Below are 21141 nucleotides of genomic sequence, written 5' to 3'. Positions count from 1 at the left end.
AAAATCTAAAAGAATAATTGAATTATTTGAAAAAAATCTAGTTCAAATTTTATTGATTTCTTTCAAACAATTTTATTAAAATATTTGAAAATAATTGAATTCCTGCAAAAAATTCCAATATTTTTGTAAATAATTGAATTCTTCCAAAAAATTAAAAAAAAAATTTTTTTTTTTAAATTATTGAAAATAATTGAATTCTTCATAGAATTCAATTATTTTCAAAATTTTCATTAAAAGTGATTTAAAAAAAAACTATTATTTTCAAGAAAAATTGAAATAAATTCTTTAAAACAATTTAATTATTTTATACAATTATTTTTAAAACAATTTACAAAAAACAACAAATTTGTGAAACAAGAATAAAAAATTCGCCAACAGAACTTTGTATCATTTTATTTTTATTATAAACTTATTTATTTTTTATATATATATACAAATTTTTTTATTTTCTTCTTAAATTTTCAAGTTTTGCAATTAGCTTGTAAAAAACTATGAATAGAAAAAATATTCAACTTTCTACTCCAACCAGTAAACATTTTTTTAGGAATATTTTCTTTAATAATAATATATAAACGTAAAAAACCTTCTTATGACTTCGGACTTTTCTCGTTATTTTCTAACACAATTTAATTTTACATTTTTGAGTATTAATTATTTTATACGTAAGATTAGAAATACAAAACATTATTTGTTGATCATGATCATGATATAACGATCATATAAAATTTGCGTAAATACGTAGATATTTGTTTTTTTCTTTTTAAATATATTTATAAATACGCTATTACATTTTCAAAAGGCGTACACTTTTTATATTCAATACAATATTGCATACATATAATTGATACGGTAATATTTATCAATGTAAAAAGTTTAAAACAACATTGTGAAAATTTCTTTGATTTAACAGTGTTCTATATTAGAAAAATAATAATACGTATTAATTAAGATTTAGAGTTGTAGTTTTTTTTTCTTAATAAAGTTTTTCATAAAGGAAGCATGAAGAATTAATTTTCGTCACTATGGTAAAATGGAACAATGAAATAATTTTCAGTAGACAGTGAAGAGAACAATTTGATAAAATTAAAGACGAATGTACATATTACTGAAACGAATTTCTTTGAATTCTAAATTTTCCGAATTATCTGAATTATCTGGATTTTCTGAATTTACAAATTAGACGAATTTACAAATTGAAGAGAATGTAAAATTCCATTTTGGGTAAAAATGTTGTAGTTCAAACAAACACTACCAGAAATTTAAAAAAAATTAAGTAGTCGCAATCGATAAAATATATCTAAATATTTTTTTAGTATAATACTTTCGAAGAAATATCTCTCCCAACAAAATTAGAATCCTAAAGTAAAGAATCACGAGTATCGATAATTTTTTTCGATATATCTATATAAATAAGATAATTTTCATTACCAATATTATAAAAAAACTTTGCGATTCATTTTTTAAATCTAGTGTTTCAAATAAAATGTATAATACCCTTTTTATGGTCGTACAATTTTTTTTTTGTCCGAATTTGGTAATTTTCTTCCTTTCTCGTTTTACATAAGAGCACACCATTTGTTGTCTCCATTTTTAGTATCATTTACTGCCGCATTGTCTTTGTCAAGCTTATCCGTTTGGAATTTGTAGCCTTCGATGTTGGGCGTGGAAACTTGAATAGGCCTGCGAAAACTCTTGAGTAATTCCAAGGAGGAATTGAAGAAACTACTTTCAGAATCGGTTTTCAATTTTTTCGATGTATTCGATTCTTCAGCGCACAATTTTCTCTTTCTGTCCGATGGTGTTCCATTACTGAGGACACTGTCCGAGAGACCGGCACGATGACGAAGAACTTTGAAATCGTCGTCTTGGGACATTGTCGAGGTATTGACGAATAGAGAATTATTCGGTGACATTCGGTTGTGTTCACGAAGAGTCACGTGTCGTAGACGGCTCAATGAACGTCTTCCGGAAATTGTTCGCAATGTCTTTCCAAATGAAAGATCTTTATATGCAGCTTCAACGCTCTGTTCGCGATTTTCTTCTGATTTCGAATTATCCTTTAGACAATCGTTGAGTTTTATTTGAATATTCTTTAACGTTATGGAACTATCGTAGGATACACATGGATTCTCTTGATTTGCAGTTTCGTTGGATTTATCCTTATCTTTCATGTCGGATGTTTGCTCGGACATATCGGGTATTTCTGTTGTTGTAGATTCGACAATATTTGTTTCGACATCTGTTGAAGATTCTTTAATTTGGTCCTTTTTCACGTCATCGATTTTATTCACCTCATCTAAATCCTCGCTTACTATCAATTTCATATTATCATCTTCGTGTTTTCCATTTTGGGAGACTTCAAAATCGGGAGATTGTTCTACATCGGTATTTTCGTTGTGTCCATTTTTATTTTCGTCTTTAAATCCGTTTTCAGCCATTTTTGGAGTCGATGAGTCCTCTTGATTGGTGTCTGAAGTTTTTTTTGTTTGTGGGGTTTCTGTCACAAGTTCGACAATAACTTCGGGATCGTTTGATTTAGATCTCGATTTAACATCTTCTTTTGGAGTTTTTTGTTGCAATTTTGCTTCTTCTGCTTCAGACTGCATTTTTACAACCTTGTCCAATTTCTTTGCACTCTGCAAGGAACGAGTTGTAACTTTCGGTGCTGGCAATTTACTCTAAAAATTAAAAATCATTTGTAAAAAAAAAGTTTTAGAAAATTAAAATACAATATTAGGTATAATTAGTAAATTTCAGGCATCATGAAAAGGGGAATTCAAAAATCAAAAACGGGACAAAAAGGGGATAAAACTTGATTTGTTTATACAACTTGCATATAGAATTCAAATTTCAAATTCAATTCAAAATTTCGAATTCAAATTCAATTCAAAATTTCAAATTCGAATTTTTTATCATATAGCTTCCATAAAATTTTTTAAAAATGATGCAATTTTAATCAGAGTTACAACAAAAATTTAATTTTGTTCTTCCTTGACATTTCCCTGATTTCAAGACAAAATTTTGACTTTTTCTCTAAAGAATATTCTGCGATTCAGTCTAAAAATGATTAGATACTCAAAAAAATGTTCTATTACATTTATTTATGAATTTATTTAACTGTAAAATTATTCGAAAACAGCAATAACTTCTTTTTTAAAAAAATATTTAATCATTATTATTTTTCCTTAGGAATTAAGATTTTCAAAACATTCAAATTCAAATCTTTTTGAAATTCAACAATTCATGAGAATATTATTATAAAACATGAAAAAACACTTTCTTCATGTTTTATAATAATTAAAGATGGCCGAATGATAAAATCATTATTTTCTACTATAAAAAATATTTTTACTCCAACTTCTTCAAAATTATTTCCATCATTTCAATTCAATTATTATTTTCTCGAATTTTTAACTACAATTCTTCTTTAAATCAATTATTTAAAGAAGTTACATTTGAAGAAATTCGTAAATAAATGTAATAGAACATTTATTTAAATCAATTATTTACAATAATTTTAAAAAAATTTTTGAGAATTTTCAAATGTATTTGTTTACAATTCAATTTTACGAAATTTCATCGATTATTCGGAAATTCTTCAATTAAATATATATTTGAAAATAAAAACTTCAAATAATTTCAATAAAACTTTTTGAAAAAATTAATTCTACAGAATTGTTAGTTAAAAATGTGAAAAATTCAGATTTTCAAAGATTTCAATTTAAAACTTTTTCAAAATTCATTTATTTCTAACAATTCTCGCTTATAAATGCTTTTAATATTCAATTACTATCTAAAATTTTAACTAAAAGTCATTTTTAAATTAATTTTTATTAAAAAATTCTATGAGAATTCATTTATTTAAATACAAAATAAAATAATTTATTGAATAATTGAACGTCTCTTGAAATTGAATTCTCATAAAGAATTTTATCAACAAATTTTTAAATAATTGAATTCATTTGACGAATTTTAATAAAATTTTTTAAAATAATTACATTTTTAGAGATATTTGATTAAAATTATACTAAAAATAATTGAAATTCTGCGATGAGATTGATTATTTATAAAAATAATAAAATTATTGCGAAGAAATTAAAAAAAAATTTGTAAATAATAGAATTCTTTTGAAATTATTTTATTATTTATAAAAATAATTAAACGTTTGCAAAGAATTTTAATAAATATTTTTCTAATTAATTGAATTCTTTTGGAAAATTTTATTAAAATAGTAGATATTGAATATCATTGAATTTAGGAAAATTTTTGGAAATAATTGAAATTTTGCAAAGAATTTCATTAAAATATTTAAAATTTGCCAAGAATTTTATGAAAATATTTAAAAATAATTGAATTTCGAAGAAGAATTTGATTATTTATAAAGAGAATTGAAATTTTGACGAGAATTTCTTTAAATTTTTTAATATAATTGGATTTCTACGAAGAATTTTATTATTTTTTAAAATAATTGAATTTTTGCAATTATTTGAAACTTCTTCAACATTCAATTTTTTTTTAGTATTTTTAACTTAAATTCCTCGATAAATTCATTATTTTTAATAATTAATTTAATATAAATATAACAAAATTTAGCTAATTATAGAATTATTTAAATTTTGAACATTTTTGCAAAAATTTAAGTTCTTTAGAATTTTTAATGAAAATCATTCAAAATTGAAATTTTATAAAATTTAAAATTAAAATCTTTTCAAGTTCATCTGTTTATGAAAATTTTAAACGAAACTGTTTTAAAATTCAATTAATTTTGAAAAGTATAAACAAAATAATTAGATAATTTCAAAGTTATAATTTTATGATAGTTCTTCAAGAATTGAGTTATTTAAAAAAGAATTATTGTCAGAAATGGAAAAAATTGAAGGTTTTTTTATTAGAATTTTTGATTTTTTATAGAAAAATCTATTGATAATAATATTTTAATCATTTGAATGTTAATTAATTATTTTTCTTGAGGTCTGCATTCTGTTGAATGAAGGAGACAAGAGAGGAAAAGGGGACCTACTGTGATGCCTGAAATTTTCAAATAATCAAATAAATGTAAAATAAAATCTATTTACTTTAAATTCCTTTTTTGATACACTTCCTCCTTTATCAACTCCACTCAATTTTTGCCTAAAACAAAGAAAAAATTATAATTTTAATTTGTAGAAATAAACATTTTTCGAAAAGAAAAAAGATCTAATAATGCCTATAGAAATAGTTATCAATCCCAGTAATATTTCGATTTCAATTTAATACTTCATAAACGACTTTTACTGGAGGTGATGAGAGGTTTCATAAAGTACAGGCAGAAAAATGTATTTCAGATAAAAATTAACTCATTAAAAAAAGAAAATCAGTTTTTTTTGTTTCTGAATAGATCTTCTCGTGTACTCTACAATTATAATAACACTTGAGAAGATTTCTATTCACAAACAGAATATTAAAAAAAATAAAATATTTTTCAAAAAAAAAATAATTTATCCCAATTTTGCTCAATTAATAAAAAATATAATTTTGAATTGAAATAATTCCTCAAATCTATCGAATAAGCTTAGATATATTTTATTAAATACTTCTACAGGGTTGCCACGCTTTTGCTCATTTCAAATTCCCTGACTTTTACAAGTTTTTCAAGTTAAAAAACGGAATTTTTCCAGGTTTTTAAAATTACATTTATATTTTACAAAATTAAATAATTTCAATAAATTTTTACAAATACGTGGAACTTTCATATAATACTGTATTCCGCATTGTTATATTTATCTTTTTTAAATAAAAAAAAAATATTTAGTCATTATAATTTTTCCGTAAGAATTAAGATTTTCAAATATTCCTTGACATTTCCAGGTTTCCAAGTTGCGTGGCAACCCTGTTCTATTTTCTAAATCAAATAAAAATCTACTTTTTAAATAAAATTTTTTTCTTTTGAACAAAAATTGAAATTCTTATATTTCTCTCATTGCTGACAGGTTTAGTCAATGAGTCAGTTTTAGCCTAAATTACAATTGTATTAAAGTAATTATAATATCAAATTTAAGAAATTTTTTTAAGTCGATCCTATTAAAAAATCAAAGATCCCGAAAAGACCATTATGTCTAAATTTAAAGATAAAAAATCGACTGTTACGTAATTGAACATTTTTCTAAAATGTCTTTTATAAAAATAAAACAATTAAAATTAAATTAGGATTGCCACAACCATTTAGTTTTTAATTCGAGACAAAATTTTATCTTTGATAAAAAAGATTCATAGATATGCCTAATCATAGAAAACAAATTTTGAACTTTGAAAAATGCGTGTAAAAAATAATTTGTAAGTTTTATTCCCTTTCAAAGAAATTATTTTTTTCCAATGAAAATTTGAGCAGCAACCCTATTCTAAGGAAATTTGTGGTTGAAATTTTAATAAAAATTCTAAAATAACTTGAGGCAAAACTGAATTAGGCTTTTTTACGAACAGACTCATTAGACTAAGTAAATTACAAACCTGGTCGGTATCTCGGATTCACACTCTCCGTCCTCGCTTGAATTTGAAGATACATTTGTCGCTTTTAACCTTCGAACCTGCACATCGCTCTCATCGCCTCCAGGGGCAACCTTCTTTGGCGTTTTACCCATTGCACGCATACGATGTAGATTACAAAACTTTAAAAACTTATTGAATAATATTTATATTTTTTTATTCTCTTTTTTTCAAAATCGGTTAGTAAAAAATGCAAATGTTAGCTAAAAATGCGATGGATGCGGCAAAATAATTGATTTGTACCTTGCTATTAATTCCTTCTTGAAGAAAATATACAATGGCTTTTTCTTAAAGTAGATAAAAAATCATAACTTTATTAACGATTGATGAGAATAAAACTTTTTTTTTCGAAAACAAGCACATCAAAACTGATTTGATTCACGAAAGAATTCTACGCTTTTATCAACACCGACGCCATGAAAAATGCCGCTGTTCATCGACCAAATACAAACACGCACGCTCAAAATTTCTATTATATCTGTATACAAATACTGTTATATAAAGTATTTGTTGTGATACTAAGGTTTCACTGCAAAGTTTTAGATGAGTTTTTATAAATTGAATAAATTTACGTAATCTACAAATAATTAATTATACCGATAGATTTACTGCTATGCACAATGACCATGAAACGAATAAGACGACAATCAACAAGAGCAGCATTTTTAAGCTACGTTCATAGCTCTAAAGGTTAGTTTACAACTGGACAAGTGTCGTATTTCAGGAGGGGGAGAGGATGCATACATTTGTCTCAAAATGAAAAGAGCATAATGACTATTACGTCGAATTCACAATTGTAAAATCGCTAACTTTACGAATTTATTTTCATTATTAAGGCGCTTGCACACTTCCAAATTTTTAGACGAGCAGCGAATTTTCACGACCTTGAAATGCACATTACTAAATATGATTGGCTCTGACAAAAGTACATTTTCTCGCAGCTTTTTGTAGAGCCAATCATATTTAGTAATGTGAGTTTCAAGGCCATGAAAATTCGCTGCTCGCCCAAAATTTTGGAAGTGTGCAAGCGCCTTTATTCGAATATTAAATTTAAAGGTGCTTCGCGAACGAGTTAGAAAAGGACAGAGATATCTTTATGTCCTTTTCTATCTCATGCATCTCGTTCGCGAATTTATTGTGCTTTAGCCTTTAACATAACCTAATTTTTTTCATTATAATTGTTTAAACTTTATAAGGAAGATGCAACCGATTCCGAATATCGGTTTTGCATAAAAAAAAATATAATTCGGCTCTCACAGTCCACAGTGGGATTGCACCTTTAGGCTGGAGTCCCATGGTACCGTTTTGCGTTGCGTTTTGTAACTAGGCAATGAGTGCAAATAAAGCAAACATATATCTGTATCTCTCTCACACTCATGGCCTAGTTACAAAACGCAACGCAAAACGCTGGCATGGGACTCCAGCCTTAGAATTAAGTGCAATGTGGATGATCATTAACAGGCGTCCAACCGTTTTTCAACTACTCAACCTTGTTATTATAAATAAAGTATAAATTTCCCAACCTTGCAATATGTAAAGAAAGAAAACTGTCCAACCCCAAAGAAAACTTTTTTTTTACAAAAATTTATTAAATTACCTTTTATTAAAAATTGGTAATTTAACAATATTACAAGTGCTTAAGAATGAAGAATATTAATAGTTTAAATGTTAATATTCTTGTTTGAAAAATGGTAATAATTAATAAGTGATTGAATTTAAATATATACTTAAAAGTTGAAAGTTATTTTTTTATAACCTCAAATGAAGTTTCCTAAAAGTATAAATCGTATAAATTGTATAAATTTGGAAAAGAAAACAATTTCATAGATTTATGATTAGTTGTAACTAATCTTTTTAGTGGGTAAGTTTAATCATGTCAGAAAAGTCAAAGAAAATAATAACTCGATTTCATCCAAAACATGGTGAAAATATTGTATTGTGCGACGATAATACGGTGGCATTTCGAAAAGCAAGTTTTGCGAATGCACTGACATTTAGCGAAAAGCCGCTTCAACCGGGTGAGATTTTTTTACTTGAAATTGAAAAAGATGAGAGAGGATGGAGCGGTCATATGAGATTGGGTTTAACGCAAATGGATATAACTATGGAGGATGTGGTAGGTTTACCACAATGGGCTGTACCAAATTTGGTGAAATCAGGTCAAAGTTGGGTTTTTGCGATTACAAAAAGTCGAAGTATTTGGGATAGTTTCGAAGGCATTGGAGGAACTACGTACGGTGAGAAATTTTTATGTTAATCATTTCTTATCTTCTAAAAAAAGTTAAGTTCTTACAAAATGTAAATACAAGATAATTTATTGACAAAAGACTAAAATTTGCATTTTGTTCAAATCAAATTAAAAGTTTCTTTGAAATCGTTGATATTTTAATATAAATAACTAAAGGGGGACAAGTATAGTGGGGCTTGAAAAATATCCTTGCCTTTGTAATAGATAGTTCCTTCAACAGGTAATGGAATTCCAGCAAGAGAAAAGAAGCTCGTTACTGATGGTGTGAATGTACATACTTCTCGCGGTATTATACCTTACAGTGCTCTTCGGTAATTATTGTATTTCAAATTCGTTTTCTTCTAAAATTACAGGCATCACAGTTGGTTTCCTTTTCTCCTTTCGTCCCCTTATTCGAATTTTATCACCTTTTTTGACAATTTGTCACCTTTTTCCCCTTTTTTTTTGCTGATTTGTCCCTTTTTCTAATAAAAAATAAACAAGTTTTTCTTTTTTTGAAATCTTTTTCAAAGTATCCTTTTTATCCCCTTTTTGAGGAAAAAAAATTCCTCTTTTTTGAGGAAAAAAAGTACTGTGATACCTGAAATTAAATTATTAATTTGACATTCATCAACTTTCGTAAATAAAAATGATTCTTTACTTTTTAGACCAAATACTGTGGGTTGTTCACAAAATATTCTTCCAACGGATACAGGAAGTCGTATAGGTGTTATGTATGTACCACAGGCTGGTTCAGATAAAGCTGAAATGCATTTTATTATAAATGGAGAAGATCAGGGAGTTTGTCAAAAAGACATTCCTTACAAAGCCGGACCTTTGCATGCGATAGTTGATGTTTACGGTACAACGAAGCAAGTGAGAATAGTTCAACTTTATGGATGTAAGTAAATGGTTTATGTCTTTCTTTTCTTTTCTATTTTTAGAATAAATATTCCTTTTTTCCCTGTAATTATCATTTAAAGAAATTCTTTTAACTTGATAATAAAATGTGTTTTAGTATCTACCTTGCAAGGTGCCTGTCGAGATGCCATTTTACAGTATACGCAAAGAACTGCAGTTAATTCTCTTCCTTTACCGAAGACTTTGAAAGACTTCCTCCTGTATAAATCCTAATAACAATGAGGAGAATTAACAATATTTGTTTAGAATACGACATCTTGTTATTAGTTCTTTTTATAAGAACACTAAATTGAATTTATTTTCCAACAAGAAGGTTATTTTGATTTAATATCTTAGTTTCGAACTCTAGAATTCTTTTTCAAGTTTATAATTATTTCTTTTGTATTTTTTTTAATTTCTTTTTACATGGCGCCATGTATAAAAGAAATCAGTATTGAAAAAGAAAAGAAAAAGAAACCAAAATAACCTTCTTATTAGAAAATAATTTAAAATACGGTTTTAATAAAAACCAAATAATAAATTGTAATATAAAAAAAAAGTGATACACTTATGTTGTATCCACATAAAATGCAATGAAATATAAATAAAAATTATTTAAAAAAAAATAATAATAACAAAAAAAAGTAAGTAGTAATTTTAAAAACTGTATTTTGAAAATTCTTTTTAACAATTTTACTGATTTTTTTTTGTCATGCTCAGAATTTGTTTTTTTTATCAATACTTATAAAAAGAACTATTGTGCGCAATTTTTATTATAAATAAAATATACACTAAGTTTTATTGTAAAGTTTTTAGAAAATTTATATATAAAGAGTAGATTTAAATTTTTTCGCTAAGAAATTGAATGTTTTAACAACGATTTCATTTTTTATTATTAGAAATATTTTTCATAAAATATGTTTATAGAACTAAAGAATATTTTATTTAAATCTGAAAAAAGTGAATATTTCAGTTGAATATATATTTTTTTTATTATATGTATTGTATGTATGAGAAATTAACAAACATTTATGTAAATATTTAAAATACGCGTGCTTGGAAAGTTTATGTAAAAACAAACTCTTACCCTTTTTGTAAAATAAATGTATAAAATTGTTGAATATAGTTTAGATGTTTTTATTCGATGACTCTCTGTATTTAAAAAAAAACACATTTTTTTGCCCATAGTGAAATTAAATGTTTTTCAAAAATTAAATTAGAAAAAAAAACTTTATTTTTCTATTTTACAAAAATGCACGATATTTAAAAGTTGTTCCCGTCAAAATTGTAAATAATATAATTACAAAATATTAGCAAAATTTAATTTAAAAAAAAAGATACACTCATTTGCGAACATAATTACGTAACAATTATGGAAATTGATATATAATTCAAATCAATTAAGAATTAGAATTAATTTTATAAAGTTCGTTTCGGTTTTTAGTCATTTAAAATTACACTTTAAACGAAGCTTTTCGATTACACTATGGATAATAATCGTAATATCACTACAATTCTTTACGTCACAGACAAAAATTATTATTTTTAAACCATTATTTACATTTAGTCAAATGGACAGTGAAATGGCAATTTAACTTTATATATTACTAAGAGTAGGGAATTCATGTCAGCAGTCTTGAGGAAGTTCTCCATAATAAGCTGTCAAGGCTATCAGTTTTCTATCCAAAAAGTTTTGTTCGATTTCAACCGCAGATCCAATTCCAGCCAACATTGCGAGCTTAAAAGAAAAAATATTGTTACTTTTATACTACAACTTTATAAATTTTAAAGAATTATTGAAAAAAATTAAATAAGAATAACTATTCTTATTTAATTTTTTCAATAATTCTTTACAAATTTTTAATTCAATTTTTATTCAATAATTTAATACGTACTTGCATAGTATCAACGTTTCTAGGAAGAAAATATGCAATATGATTGGAAATTTGTTTGGCTACATTAAATAGTTCAATTCCACCTTTTGGATACATGATATTGTTAAGATCAAAAGTGTCATTTTTGGCATAACTCGGCCCTCCCCATGGGGGACTTAGAAACACCACATCAGCAAATAAATTCGATGCTAATTGAAAGAAATCTCCAACGATAAATTCTATTCTATCCTCCACGCCATAAATTCTAGCATTATTTCGAGCTAATTCTATTTTTAACGGATCGATATCTATCGCCAAAACTGAAAATATAAATCAAAAAATTATAAACTAAATAGAATTTACAATAAATAACATAAAAATATAGTAGAAAAACTCACCTTTTTCGCAAGTTAATGCAAATTGTATGGAATTTCCACCAGCGCCACAAAATGCATCTATAATTGTATCACATTTACATTTTTCTGCGATATGTTGTGCTATTTTCTCAGGAGTGACGGAAAACCAACTTTCTATTCAAAAAGGAACATTTTTCAAAAAATTAAAAATACAATTCATAACAAAAATTTAAAATCTACAATAAAACATTTTTTTCTCTCACCTCTATCTAATTTTATTCCTAGATCGAATTTAGAAAATAATCGATATCTTTTAACCCAATATTTCATGAGTGTTGAATCACCGTCAACTTCTGCTGGTAAATTATTTCTTTTATTTTGCTTTCGTTTCTTCTTCTTCTGTGTTTTTGAAACTAAAATATTTTCCTGATAAACTTTTGGATCTTCCTCCATTGGAATTTTATCATTGCATATTTCTTTAATATCAGAAATTAAATCTGTATTTAAAATTTTCACATCCTCATTTACTTCAATACTGAATGTATTGTTATCACTAATTTCTTGTCTATTTAATTTTGCATCGATAGTTGTAGACGATTTATTATTAATAAGAATTCGTTTTGAATTTAATTTCGATTTATGTATCGATTCACATTCTTCGTCGGAACTTGAAGTAAATTGGACGTTTGATAAAAATTCTTTCTCTGAGGATTGTAGTTCCACTTCAGCCTTAATCTGAAATATAGAAAAGATATCAAGGTTGCGATGAAAATTTACTTTTCCTTTTCTCGATTTCCAGACAAAATTGTGAGTTTTTCCATGACCCTAAAGAATATTCTGATTCACTCTAAAAATTATTAGGTACTCAACAAAATTTTGAAATACATTTAGTTTCAAATTTTTTTAACTGTAAAATTATTCGAAAACATCAATAACTTCTTTTTTAATAAATATTTAATCATTATTATTTTTCTGTAGGAACTAAAATTCTACAAAACATTCAAATTCAAACCTTTTTGAAATTCAATAACTATTAGGAACATTATTTTAAAACATGAAAGATATCGATGACTCAGAAGTCTTCGACTCGGAGTCATCCATATCTTCATGTTTTATAATAATTCAAATTTCCATAAAATTTTAATTATTTACACAAATTTTAATAAAATCCTTCGCAAAAATTCAATTTTTTTACAAGTAATACAATTTTTCACATCAATTTAATTATTTTTAATGAATTCCAAAAATTTTATGCAAGAATTCAATTACATTTCGCAAAAATAATAAAATTCTTCCCTGAAATTTAAATATTTTTAAAATCGACAATTTTAATAAAATTTCTCAAAAGAATTCAATTATTTTTGAAAAATGTAATAAAATTCGTTGCAAGAATTCAATTATTTTCATAAATAATAATATTCTTCATAGGATTTCAATTATTAAAAAAAATGTAATAAAAATTCGTTACAAGATTTCAATTATTTTCTAAATAATAAAATACTTCACAAGATTTCAATTATTTTTATAATACAGTTTTAACCGCATTTTCCGAAATAAATAAATTAACAATTATCAATTATTTTTAATAATTTTTGAAAAATTTTTTAGAGAATTTTCCAATCAATTTGTTTACAATTCAATTTTACGAAATTTTGATTATTCGGGAATTCTTCAATTAAATATTTAGAAAATAAAAACTTGAAATAATTAAAAAAAAAAATTTAATTACATTTTTTTAAAATTCATTTATTTCTAAAAATTCATAATTAATTAATTAATTTAATTTATCAACAAATTTTCAAATAATTGAATTTTTTCGAGGAATTTTAATAAAATTTTCAAGAATAATTACACTTTTCGAGAAATTCGGCTAGAATTGTATTAAAAATAATAATTGAACTTCTATGATAAGTTTTATTATTTATGAAAATAATTTAATTATTGCGAAAAAATTTATAAAAAATTTCTAAATCCTAGTTTAATTCCCGTAAAATTTTTATTATTTATGAAAATAATTTAATGTTTGCTTAACGAATTAAAAAATTAATTGAATTCTATCAAGAAATTTTATTGAAAATAATTTAAAATTTCTGCGAAAAATTGTTGTAATTAACATTTTTTAAATAATTAAAAATTTTTTAAGAATTTTTATTAATTATGAAAATAATTGAAATCTTAGTAAAAATGTTATTACAATTTTATTAAAAATAAGTGAATTCTTACAAAGAGTTTTACCAAAATTTTTCAAAATAATTTAATTTCTACGAAGAATTTTATTGTTTAGGAAAAGAATTAAATTTTTTCATAGTATTTAATTAAAATTTTTTCTTATAATGACTATCATTGAAATTTTTCAAAATTATAATTTTTTTGTGAAGAATTTTATTAAAATTCATTAAATTCATTAAATTTCTGCGAAAATTTTATTTATTATGAAAATAATTCAATTATCATAAATAAGTTTATCAAAAATTTTTCAAAGTAATTGAAATTCTACGAAAATTTTTATTATTTATGAAAATAATTGAATTCCTAAAAATAATTGAAATATTGCCAAGTATTTAATTAAAATTTTTGAAAATAATTGAATTTTTTCGAGGAATTTTATTAAAAATTCTTTAAAACAATTAAATTCCTGCAAAATTGTACAAATAATTGAATTCCGTAGAAGAATTTTATTATCTATAAAGATAATTAAAATTTTGACGAGAATTTTACAATTTATAAAAATAATTGAATTGTTTCGAGAAATTTTATTATTTATGAAAATAATTGAATTCCTTTAAAGAATTTTAATATTTATGTTAATATTTTAATTCTTGCGAAGAATTTTCTTATTTATGAAAATAATTTAATTTATTGCAGAGAATTTTACAATTCATAAAAATAATTCAATTGCTTCAAAGAATTTTATCTAAATTTTTGAAAATAATTGAACTTTTTGAAGGAATTTTATTAAAAATTTTGAAAATAATGATTTTTTTAAAAAAGAATTTTATCAAAATTGTCGAAAATAATTGAATTTAAATAATTTTTTTTGAAAATAATTGAATTTCAGAGACGAATTTTATTATCTAAAAAGATAATTGAAATTTTGACGAGAATTTAAAAAAAATTTTAAATAATTGAATTTATGCGAAGAATTTTATTATTTATGAAAATAGTTGAATTATTGCTGCAATAATTTGAAACTGTTTCAAAATTAAATTATTTTTTGTGTTTTTAACTAAAATTCTTCTATAAATCCATTATTTTTAATAATTAATTAAATATATATATTAAAAAATTTAACTAATTTCAGAAGAATTTGAATTATCAAAATTTTTCAAAAATCTAAGTTCTTTAAAATTTCTAATTAAATTCATTGAAAATTGAAATTTTATAAAATTTTATGAAAATTAAACGGATCTCTTTTAAAATTCAATTAATTCCAAAATATTTAAATGTAAAATTATGCATTAAATAATTTATAAGCAATATTTTTATGGTAGCTCTTCAAGAATTAAGTTTTTTAAAAAGAAATTATTGTCAGAAATAGAAATAATCTACATTACATCAAAAATATTCAATAAAAAATAATTTTAGTAAAAATAATTCAATAGAAACTTGAAATTAAGGTGAAAGTGTCAGAAACAATAATTTGAAATATTTACCTCACTGGGTGTATTTGTAATTTCCTCGCCATTGTCATTGAAATAAATATGTTTATTAAGTGGTTTGGGTCGTGAAAGTTTCATTTTTAATTGTCTATTTTGCAATCTAATATTCTTCTTCTTGTAAATCACTTCTCCTTGGAGTTTATTTTTCTTGTGCTCCTCGTTAAAAGTATATCCCATCAATAAAAATGCTTTTTTCACAGTCTCTAGTCCTTCTCCAACGTCATCTGCTTCATGGCTGAAACAAACATTATTTTTATAAATTAATTATTCAAACTTTTCAATGTCGATAAAATTAATTTTCTATTTTAAAAATTTTAATGATTTTAATGATTTAAAATAAAATCATTTTAGAATATCAGTCAATATTGAACGTTAAGAAGTACAACAAAGAAACGAAACAAAAGGTTACTTCAATGTTATTTTTTATTCTATACGTTTTATACAGAAAAGATAAATTTAAAATTCTATTTTCTGTCGTTTCTATAGAAATTATAAATTTATAACTTTTATTTTATCAGACATTGTTCCTCCTTAAATAATAAGTAATTTTGAAAAATCTGTCTGATATGGAAGCAAAAAAAATATATCGAAAAAATATTGAATGAAATTAAAGAAATGTAATACCTGCGCTTAAGTGTAATTGGCTTTTCCTCGCTTTCCATTTCTCTAACTTCATTATGCTTTAACGAATTATTTATTTTACTTTCAATGTTGCAAACTGCAACATCAGACTCAGTTGTGTGATGAAGAAAATTTTCACCATTTTCCTCATTATCATCGACAATTATTTCCAAGCAATTTTCATCAGAATTTGGCTCGCAACTCATTGTTAAATTTTGCATAAGCATACCAACGGATTCCATAATCATTTTCTTTTTACCCGAAGTGACTTTTTCAACAACAATCTCCTCGGACTTAATCTCAATTTCATCAGGCTTTATTTCCTTCGTCACTTTATCTTTATCATCAACATTCACTTCCGCAAATTTCACGACAGATTCTTTGATAAATTTCTCATAATGATTCTTGTATTGCTCTTGAAAATTTTCTTTCCACAATTCCTGCCAATATTTATCATTATCCTCGACTGTGGTGTATTCATTGCCAACATCTGAACTGCTACTTGTCACGTTACTCTCATTGGAACTCATTGTTGAACTCACGAGACTCGACGATTGCGTAGAGGCGGAATCACAACTTGAACTTGTCAATGTCATTTTCGTGACATTTGTCATTGAATCGGAAGTTGCATTTGTTCGGGTTATGGAACCACTGATGGAATCACATTTTGTTATAAGTTTTTCATCTTCGGCATTTGACGGTAAATAACTGTCCTCGACACTAAATGGACTTAGGGGATTCCATCCTTCACCAGCTTCAGGTGACAATTGATTTCCTATTCTCTTTCTATTATCTTCGGCTTCTCTTTCATTTACTTCCTGTTTCTGAGTGTTGTCGAATGAAAAATTACCATTTTTCGATGTATCGTGAATTCTTTCGTGTATTATATCGGATTTACCGAAAATCCCCTCGAAATTCGAACGACCAATTACACAATTTCGATGAGCTTCACTTGGAAAGCAGGTATTTTGTTCGAGAAATTTTTCCGATAACTGCTGTTGCTCCTTTTCGTCCGTATTCTCTGCAGCGCGAGAATTTCCTGGTAAATATTCAGGATTAATGTAATTCGCATATTTCTCTAACCACGATGCCCATATGATACATTCACCACACTTGGACCAATATCTTTCCCAAGCTAATTCAATTTTATTTTTACTAAGTGATTCCTGAAGGAAATTCCATTCTTCAGATTCGTCAAAATTATTTCTCTTAAATTTCACTTCTTCAATTATTCCATTTTCCGAATTTGTTTTAATTACTGAAATATTTTCACTATTCTCAACAATTGTTTGTGTCTCTCCCTTCTTTTTTTCGAGTAAAGTAATTGTTTGTTTGAAGGAAATTTCATTCTTTTCGATAATAGGAATATTTTCGTTCTTTCCAATAAAGGGATTTGTTTTGCTATTTTCGGTTAATGGAATATTTTTATTCTCATTGTGCACTTTCTCTGAGCTAATTATTGTTTTATTTTTTATGAGAATATCTTGATCGGATTTATTTAATGATTCTTCAGTTGTGCCTAGAGATTTTTTGTATGATTCAAAGAGACTCTGAATATTTTTCACTTCTTGTTGATCTTGATATTCTGATAAATCTGCACCAGAGTCGGATTGATGAAGACCAAGTTTCTGTGTAAATGATAATGTTGGTTGTCGATTGGCCGAGTCACGAATTGAATCATGTTCGTCGGTTGAATAATTATTATCAGTATGTGATGCACTGCAATAACAACTTACTGGTTCCTCCTAATAGGGACAAAAAAAATATTGAAAATCCTTTTTTTCAATTTCAGTTCATGTTCAAGCACTTTGATATTATTTTGTTCTGTTTCTGCTAATTCAGACTTTTCGTACTCGATAATTAATTTTAAAAAAGATTAAAAATTAAAAAAAAATTTAATTGACGACAAAAAAAATCGCTTTAGACACTTTACAAAACTGACAACAATTCCATTCGATTCCATATTATTTATTTTCCTGTCTTTCTCCTCATTTTTATAAAAAAATATTAACTTCTTTCTTATCCTGCTAATAAATTGAATTCAAACAACGAATTTACAAATTTAAAAATTTTTTTTATAATATTTATAAAAATAATTTAATTCTTGCGAAGAATTTTATACAAATTGTTAAATAATTCATTTCTCTCCACTAATTTTATGCAAATTCCAATTATAAATAATTAAATAAGTAAATAAATTTTACAAAGATTTCTATTAAAATTTTTTAGAATAATTGAATGTCTGTGTGGAATTTTATTAACTTTTTTTGAAAATAATTGAATTCCTAGAAAATTTTAATTATTCATTAAAAAAATTGAATTCTTCACGAAGATTTAAAAAAAAAAATTTTGAAAACAATTGAATGTCTGTGTAGCATTATTAAATTTTTTTGGAAATAATTGAATTCCTAAAAAGAATTTTATTATTTATGAAAATAATTGAATTCTTACGAACGATTTTATTATAAATTTTTAAAAATAATTGAATTTCCAAGAAAAGATTTATTACTTTTAAAAATAATTGAATTCTTGTGATGAATATTGTTATTTATGAAAATAATTGAATTTTTATCGACATAATTTAATTCTTTCGAAGAATTTATGTAAATAATTGAATTTTTGGAGAGAATTTTATTAAAATTAATTTAAAATTTTATTTAGGTACTTATTTATTAAAGTTGAATTATTTTAAAAGAATTTAATTAAAATTTTATTTAAAATAATTTATTTCTTCCCAACAATTCTAATATTTTTGTAAATAACTGGATTGTTCCAAAGAATTAAAAAAAAATTTTTTTAATAATTGATTTTTTCGAGGAATTGAAATTCTATTTTTAAGAATAATTACATTCTTTGAGCAATTCCTGTAAAATTGTATTAAAAGTAATTGAAATCCTACGATGAACTTTATTATTTATGAAAATAATTGAACAGTTGCAAAGAGTTTTATTAAATTTTTTAAAAATAATTGAATTTCTGAGAAGAATTTTATTATATATATGAAAATAATAATATAATAATTTAATTATTGTAAAAAAATTTATTAAAATGTTTAAAACGAATTGAATTTCTGTGAAAAATTTTGTTATTTTTCAAAATAATTGAATTCCTGGGAGACTTTTATTATTCAGGAAAAGAATTGAATTCTTACAAAGATTTTTACAATTTTTTTTTTAAATAATTAAATTCTGTTTGGAAATTTAATGAAAGTAGTTTTAGATATTGAAAGTCATTGAATTGTGAAAAGTTTTTAAAATTAATTAAATATTACAAAGAATTCATTGCTTTTAAAAATAATTTAATTCTTGTGATGAATATTGTTATTTATGGAAATAATTGAACAGTTGCAAAGAGTTTTATTAAAATTTTCAAAAATAATTGAATTCCTGAGAAGAATGTCATTATTTATGAAAATAATTGAATTATTGCGAAAAATTTTATTAAAATGTTTAAAAAGAATTGAATTTACATAATAAATATTATGAAAATTTTATTTTAAATAATTGAATTCTTGTGGAAAACTTTATTTGTGTGAAAATAATTGAATTTTTCGATTAATTAATTTAAAATAGTATTAAAAATAATTGAAATTTTTCGATGAGTTTTATTATTTATGAAAATAATTTAATTCTAGCTTAAAAATTTAACAAAAATATTTTTAAAAAATTGAATTTTCATGAAAAATATTATTATTAGTGAAAGTAATTGAATTATTGTAAAGATTTATATAAAAATTTGGTTAAATAATTGATTTTTTCGAAATTTTTTTAAAAATGCTATTTTAAATTAGTTGAATTCCTGGTGGTTGTCAATATGTACAAATTCTGTAATGTGTTTGTTTTTTTTTTAGAATATTCAAAACTGTCTGCTATTCTTAAAATTGAAACTGAAAATCTCGATTAAATTATTATTATTAGTATTTTTATTGATTAGTTACTTATATATTAGTACCATTCACCTAATTTTCTAAAAGTTAATTTTCGTCAAAAAAAATATTATATTTGAACGAATCTATTTGCATTTTGAAAATAAATAAACTTACATCGTGTTTTTCAATATTACAAGATTGTGCTTCGATGTGAATTACTTTTTCCACATTTAATATTTCACCCACGCAGTCAGTTTCAAAGTCGTCACCTTCACTCACATCGTCGGAATTAAGAAATGAATTTATCTCTGGAGTTCTACAGGAATAAAAAAAAACATCACTTGTATTAAATACCTTAAGAAGTACTGATTTATGTGTACAAAAGATGGTCTAATTCCTTTAAGTTCGGGTCATTTTCTAAGACTAAAAAAAGTAAACCTGAATATTTTTTGTTGAAATTTAAAAAAACGTCTTTTTAATTAAAAAGTATTTTCCATTATTAATATTTTTCTCTTGATTTAATAAAGACTTTCATAAAATAGAATTAACAATTTAAATACAGACATCATTGATTCCGTGTTAATTTTGCTTCAATTAGGAACATTAAAATTCTAATGAGAAATATTGAAAGTTATCAAGGAGTTCTATTTTTTTTAGAGAATATTAGTATTAATTAGTTAACTAAAGAAAATTTACCGGATAAAAACTCTGCTACACAAACAATAAATATAACTGTCAGGGTCTTCAGTCTGTTTCGTAATGTACACTTCGGCCAAAGGTTCCCAATAATGATCACACATAACGAAAGCAAAGTGAATTTATGCTTTTTAAAAAATTGATTTAAACAATTCTGGGTTTCAAATAAATATCATTATTGTTTTTTTAATACTGTGCAGGAGTTAATTTTGCGAAACTAGACTGGTGTGGTAAAGGCCAACGCAGAATAGATTTCTTGATGTTCATAATCGTAAGCCTGAAACATTAGATAGAAAAGAAGAGGAATATATTTCTTTCTCTTTCTATCTTGAGCTGTGATTGGGCTTTAAAGGATGTTTTACAATACAAAAAGACCCACAAGTTAAAAAAAAATTGTTAAGTCAAGTAACCCAACGCT

At 24.4% G+C, this 21141-nt stretch overlaps 3 protein-coding genes across 5 annotated transcripts; 1 reads left to right on the top strand and 2 right to left on the bottom strand.

Moving 5' to 3' along the window:
- Window positions 1–376: 376 nt before the first annotated feature.
- On the bottom strand, window positions 377–7174 carry LOC122510177. Of its 2 annotated transcripts, XM_043624636.1 has the most exons (4): window positions 6766–7174; window positions 6487–6653; window positions 5076–5130; window positions 377–2678 (listed from the first exon to the last, which is right to left on the bottom strand). In XM_043624636.1, exons 2-4 carry the CDS (start codon window positions 6624–6626, stop codon window positions 1557–1559), a joined length of 1317 nt encoding a protein of 438 aa, XP_043480571.1. In that variant the 5' UTR covers window positions 6627–6653; window positions 6766–7174; the 3' UTR covers window positions 377–1556. The 2 variants fall into 2 exon arrangements, with proteins under 2 accessions (XP_043480571.1, XP_043480572.1); XM_043624637.1 differs by lacking the exon at window positions 6766–7174 and having other exon boundaries at window positions 6487–6759.
- Window positions 7175–8059: 885 nt separating this feature from the next.
- Window positions 8060–10441, top strand: LOC122510176 (neuralized-like protein 2). Of its 2 annotated transcripts, none has more exons than XM_043624634.1 (4): window positions 8060–8759; window positions 8991–9081; window positions 9418–9650; window positions 9768–10441. In XM_043624634.1, the coding sequence occupies exons 1-4, from the start codon at window positions 8396–8398 to the stop codon at window positions 9881–9883; spliced, it is 804 nt and encodes a 267-aa protein (XP_043480569.1). In that variant the 5' UTR covers window positions 8060–8395; the 3' UTR covers window positions 9884–10441. The 2 variants fall into 2 exon arrangements, with proteins under 2 accessions (XP_043480569.1, XP_043480570.1); XM_043624635.1 differs by having other exon boundaries at window positions 9006–9081; window positions 9768–10440.
- Window positions 10442–10954: 513 nt separating this feature from the next.
- Window positions 10955–21004, bottom strand: LOC122510175 (trimethylguanosine synthase). Its single transcript, XM_043624632.1, has 8 exons — window positions 20724–21004; window positions 20202–20343; window positions 16163–17904; window positions 15533–15773; window positions 12143–12614; window positions 11922–12053; window positions 11545–11843; window positions 10955–11387 (listed from the first exon to the last, which is right to left on the bottom strand). The coding sequence occupies exons 1-8, from the start codon at window positions 20825–20827 to the stop codon at window positions 11277–11279; spliced, it is 3243 nt and encodes a 1080-aa protein (XP_043480567.1). The 5' UTR covers window positions 20828–21004; the 3' UTR covers window positions 10955–11276.
- Between the last annotated feature and the right edge of the window lie 137 nt (window positions 21005–21141).

This window comes from Leptopilina heterotoma, unplaced genomic scaffold (genome assembly GCF_015476425.1).
Source record: "Leptopilina heterotoma isolate Lh14 unplaced genomic scaffold, ASM1547642v1 Lhet_68, whole genome shotgun sequence".
Lineage (NCBI taxonomy): Eukaryota > Metazoa > Arthropoda > Insecta > Hymenoptera > Figitidae > Leptopilina > Leptopilina heterotoma.
Note: the sequence above shows the minus strand (reverse complement) of the source record. Positions and strands in the feature narration are given on the sequence as shown.

What these genes read in the sequence shown, in the direction of transcription:
- LOC122510177 (XM_043624636.1), bottom strand. Translation starts at nt 6,626, where the DNA reads ATGCGTGCAATGGGTAAAACGCCAAAGAAGGTTGCCCCTGGAGGCGAT. An exon ending in GAATCCGAGATACCGACCAG is followed by an intron (nt 5,131 to 6,486) that starts GTTTGTAATTTA and finishes TCTTTGTTTTAG; the next exon opens with GCAAAAATTGAGTGGAGTTG. An exon ending in TATCAAAAAAGGAATTTAAA is followed by an intron (nt 2,679 to 5,075) that starts GTAAATAGATTT and finishes TTTAATTTTTAG; the next exon opens with AGTAAATTGCCAGCACCGAA.
- LOC122510176 (XM_043624634.1), top strand. Translation starts at nt 8,396, where the DNA reads ATGTCAGAAAAGTCAAAGAAAATAATAACTCGATTTCATCCAAAACAT. An exon ending in CATTGGAGGAACTACGTACG is followed by an intron (nt 8,760 to 8,990) that starts GTGAGAAATTTT and finishes TTCCTTCAACAG; the next exon opens with GTAATGGAATTCCAGCAAGA. An exon ending in ATACCTTACAGTGCTCTTCG is followed by an intron (nt 9,082 to 9,417) that starts GTAATTATTGTA and finishes TTTACTTTTTAG; the next exon opens with ACCAAATACTGTGGGTTGTT.
- LOC122510175 (XM_043624632.1), bottom strand. Translation starts at nt 20,827, where the DNA reads ATGTGTGATCATTATTGGGAACCTTTGGCCGAAGTGTACATTACGAAA. An exon ending in CCAATTACACTTAAGCGCAG is followed by an intron (nt 15,774 to 16,162) that starts GTATTACATTTC and finishes TGTTTGTTTCAG; the next exon opens with CCATGAAGCAGATGACGTTG. An exon ending in TGCATTAACTTGCGAAAAAG is followed by an intron (nt 11,844 to 11,921) that starts GTGAGTTTTTCT and finishes TTATATTTTCAG; the next exon opens with TTTTGGCGATAGATATCGAT.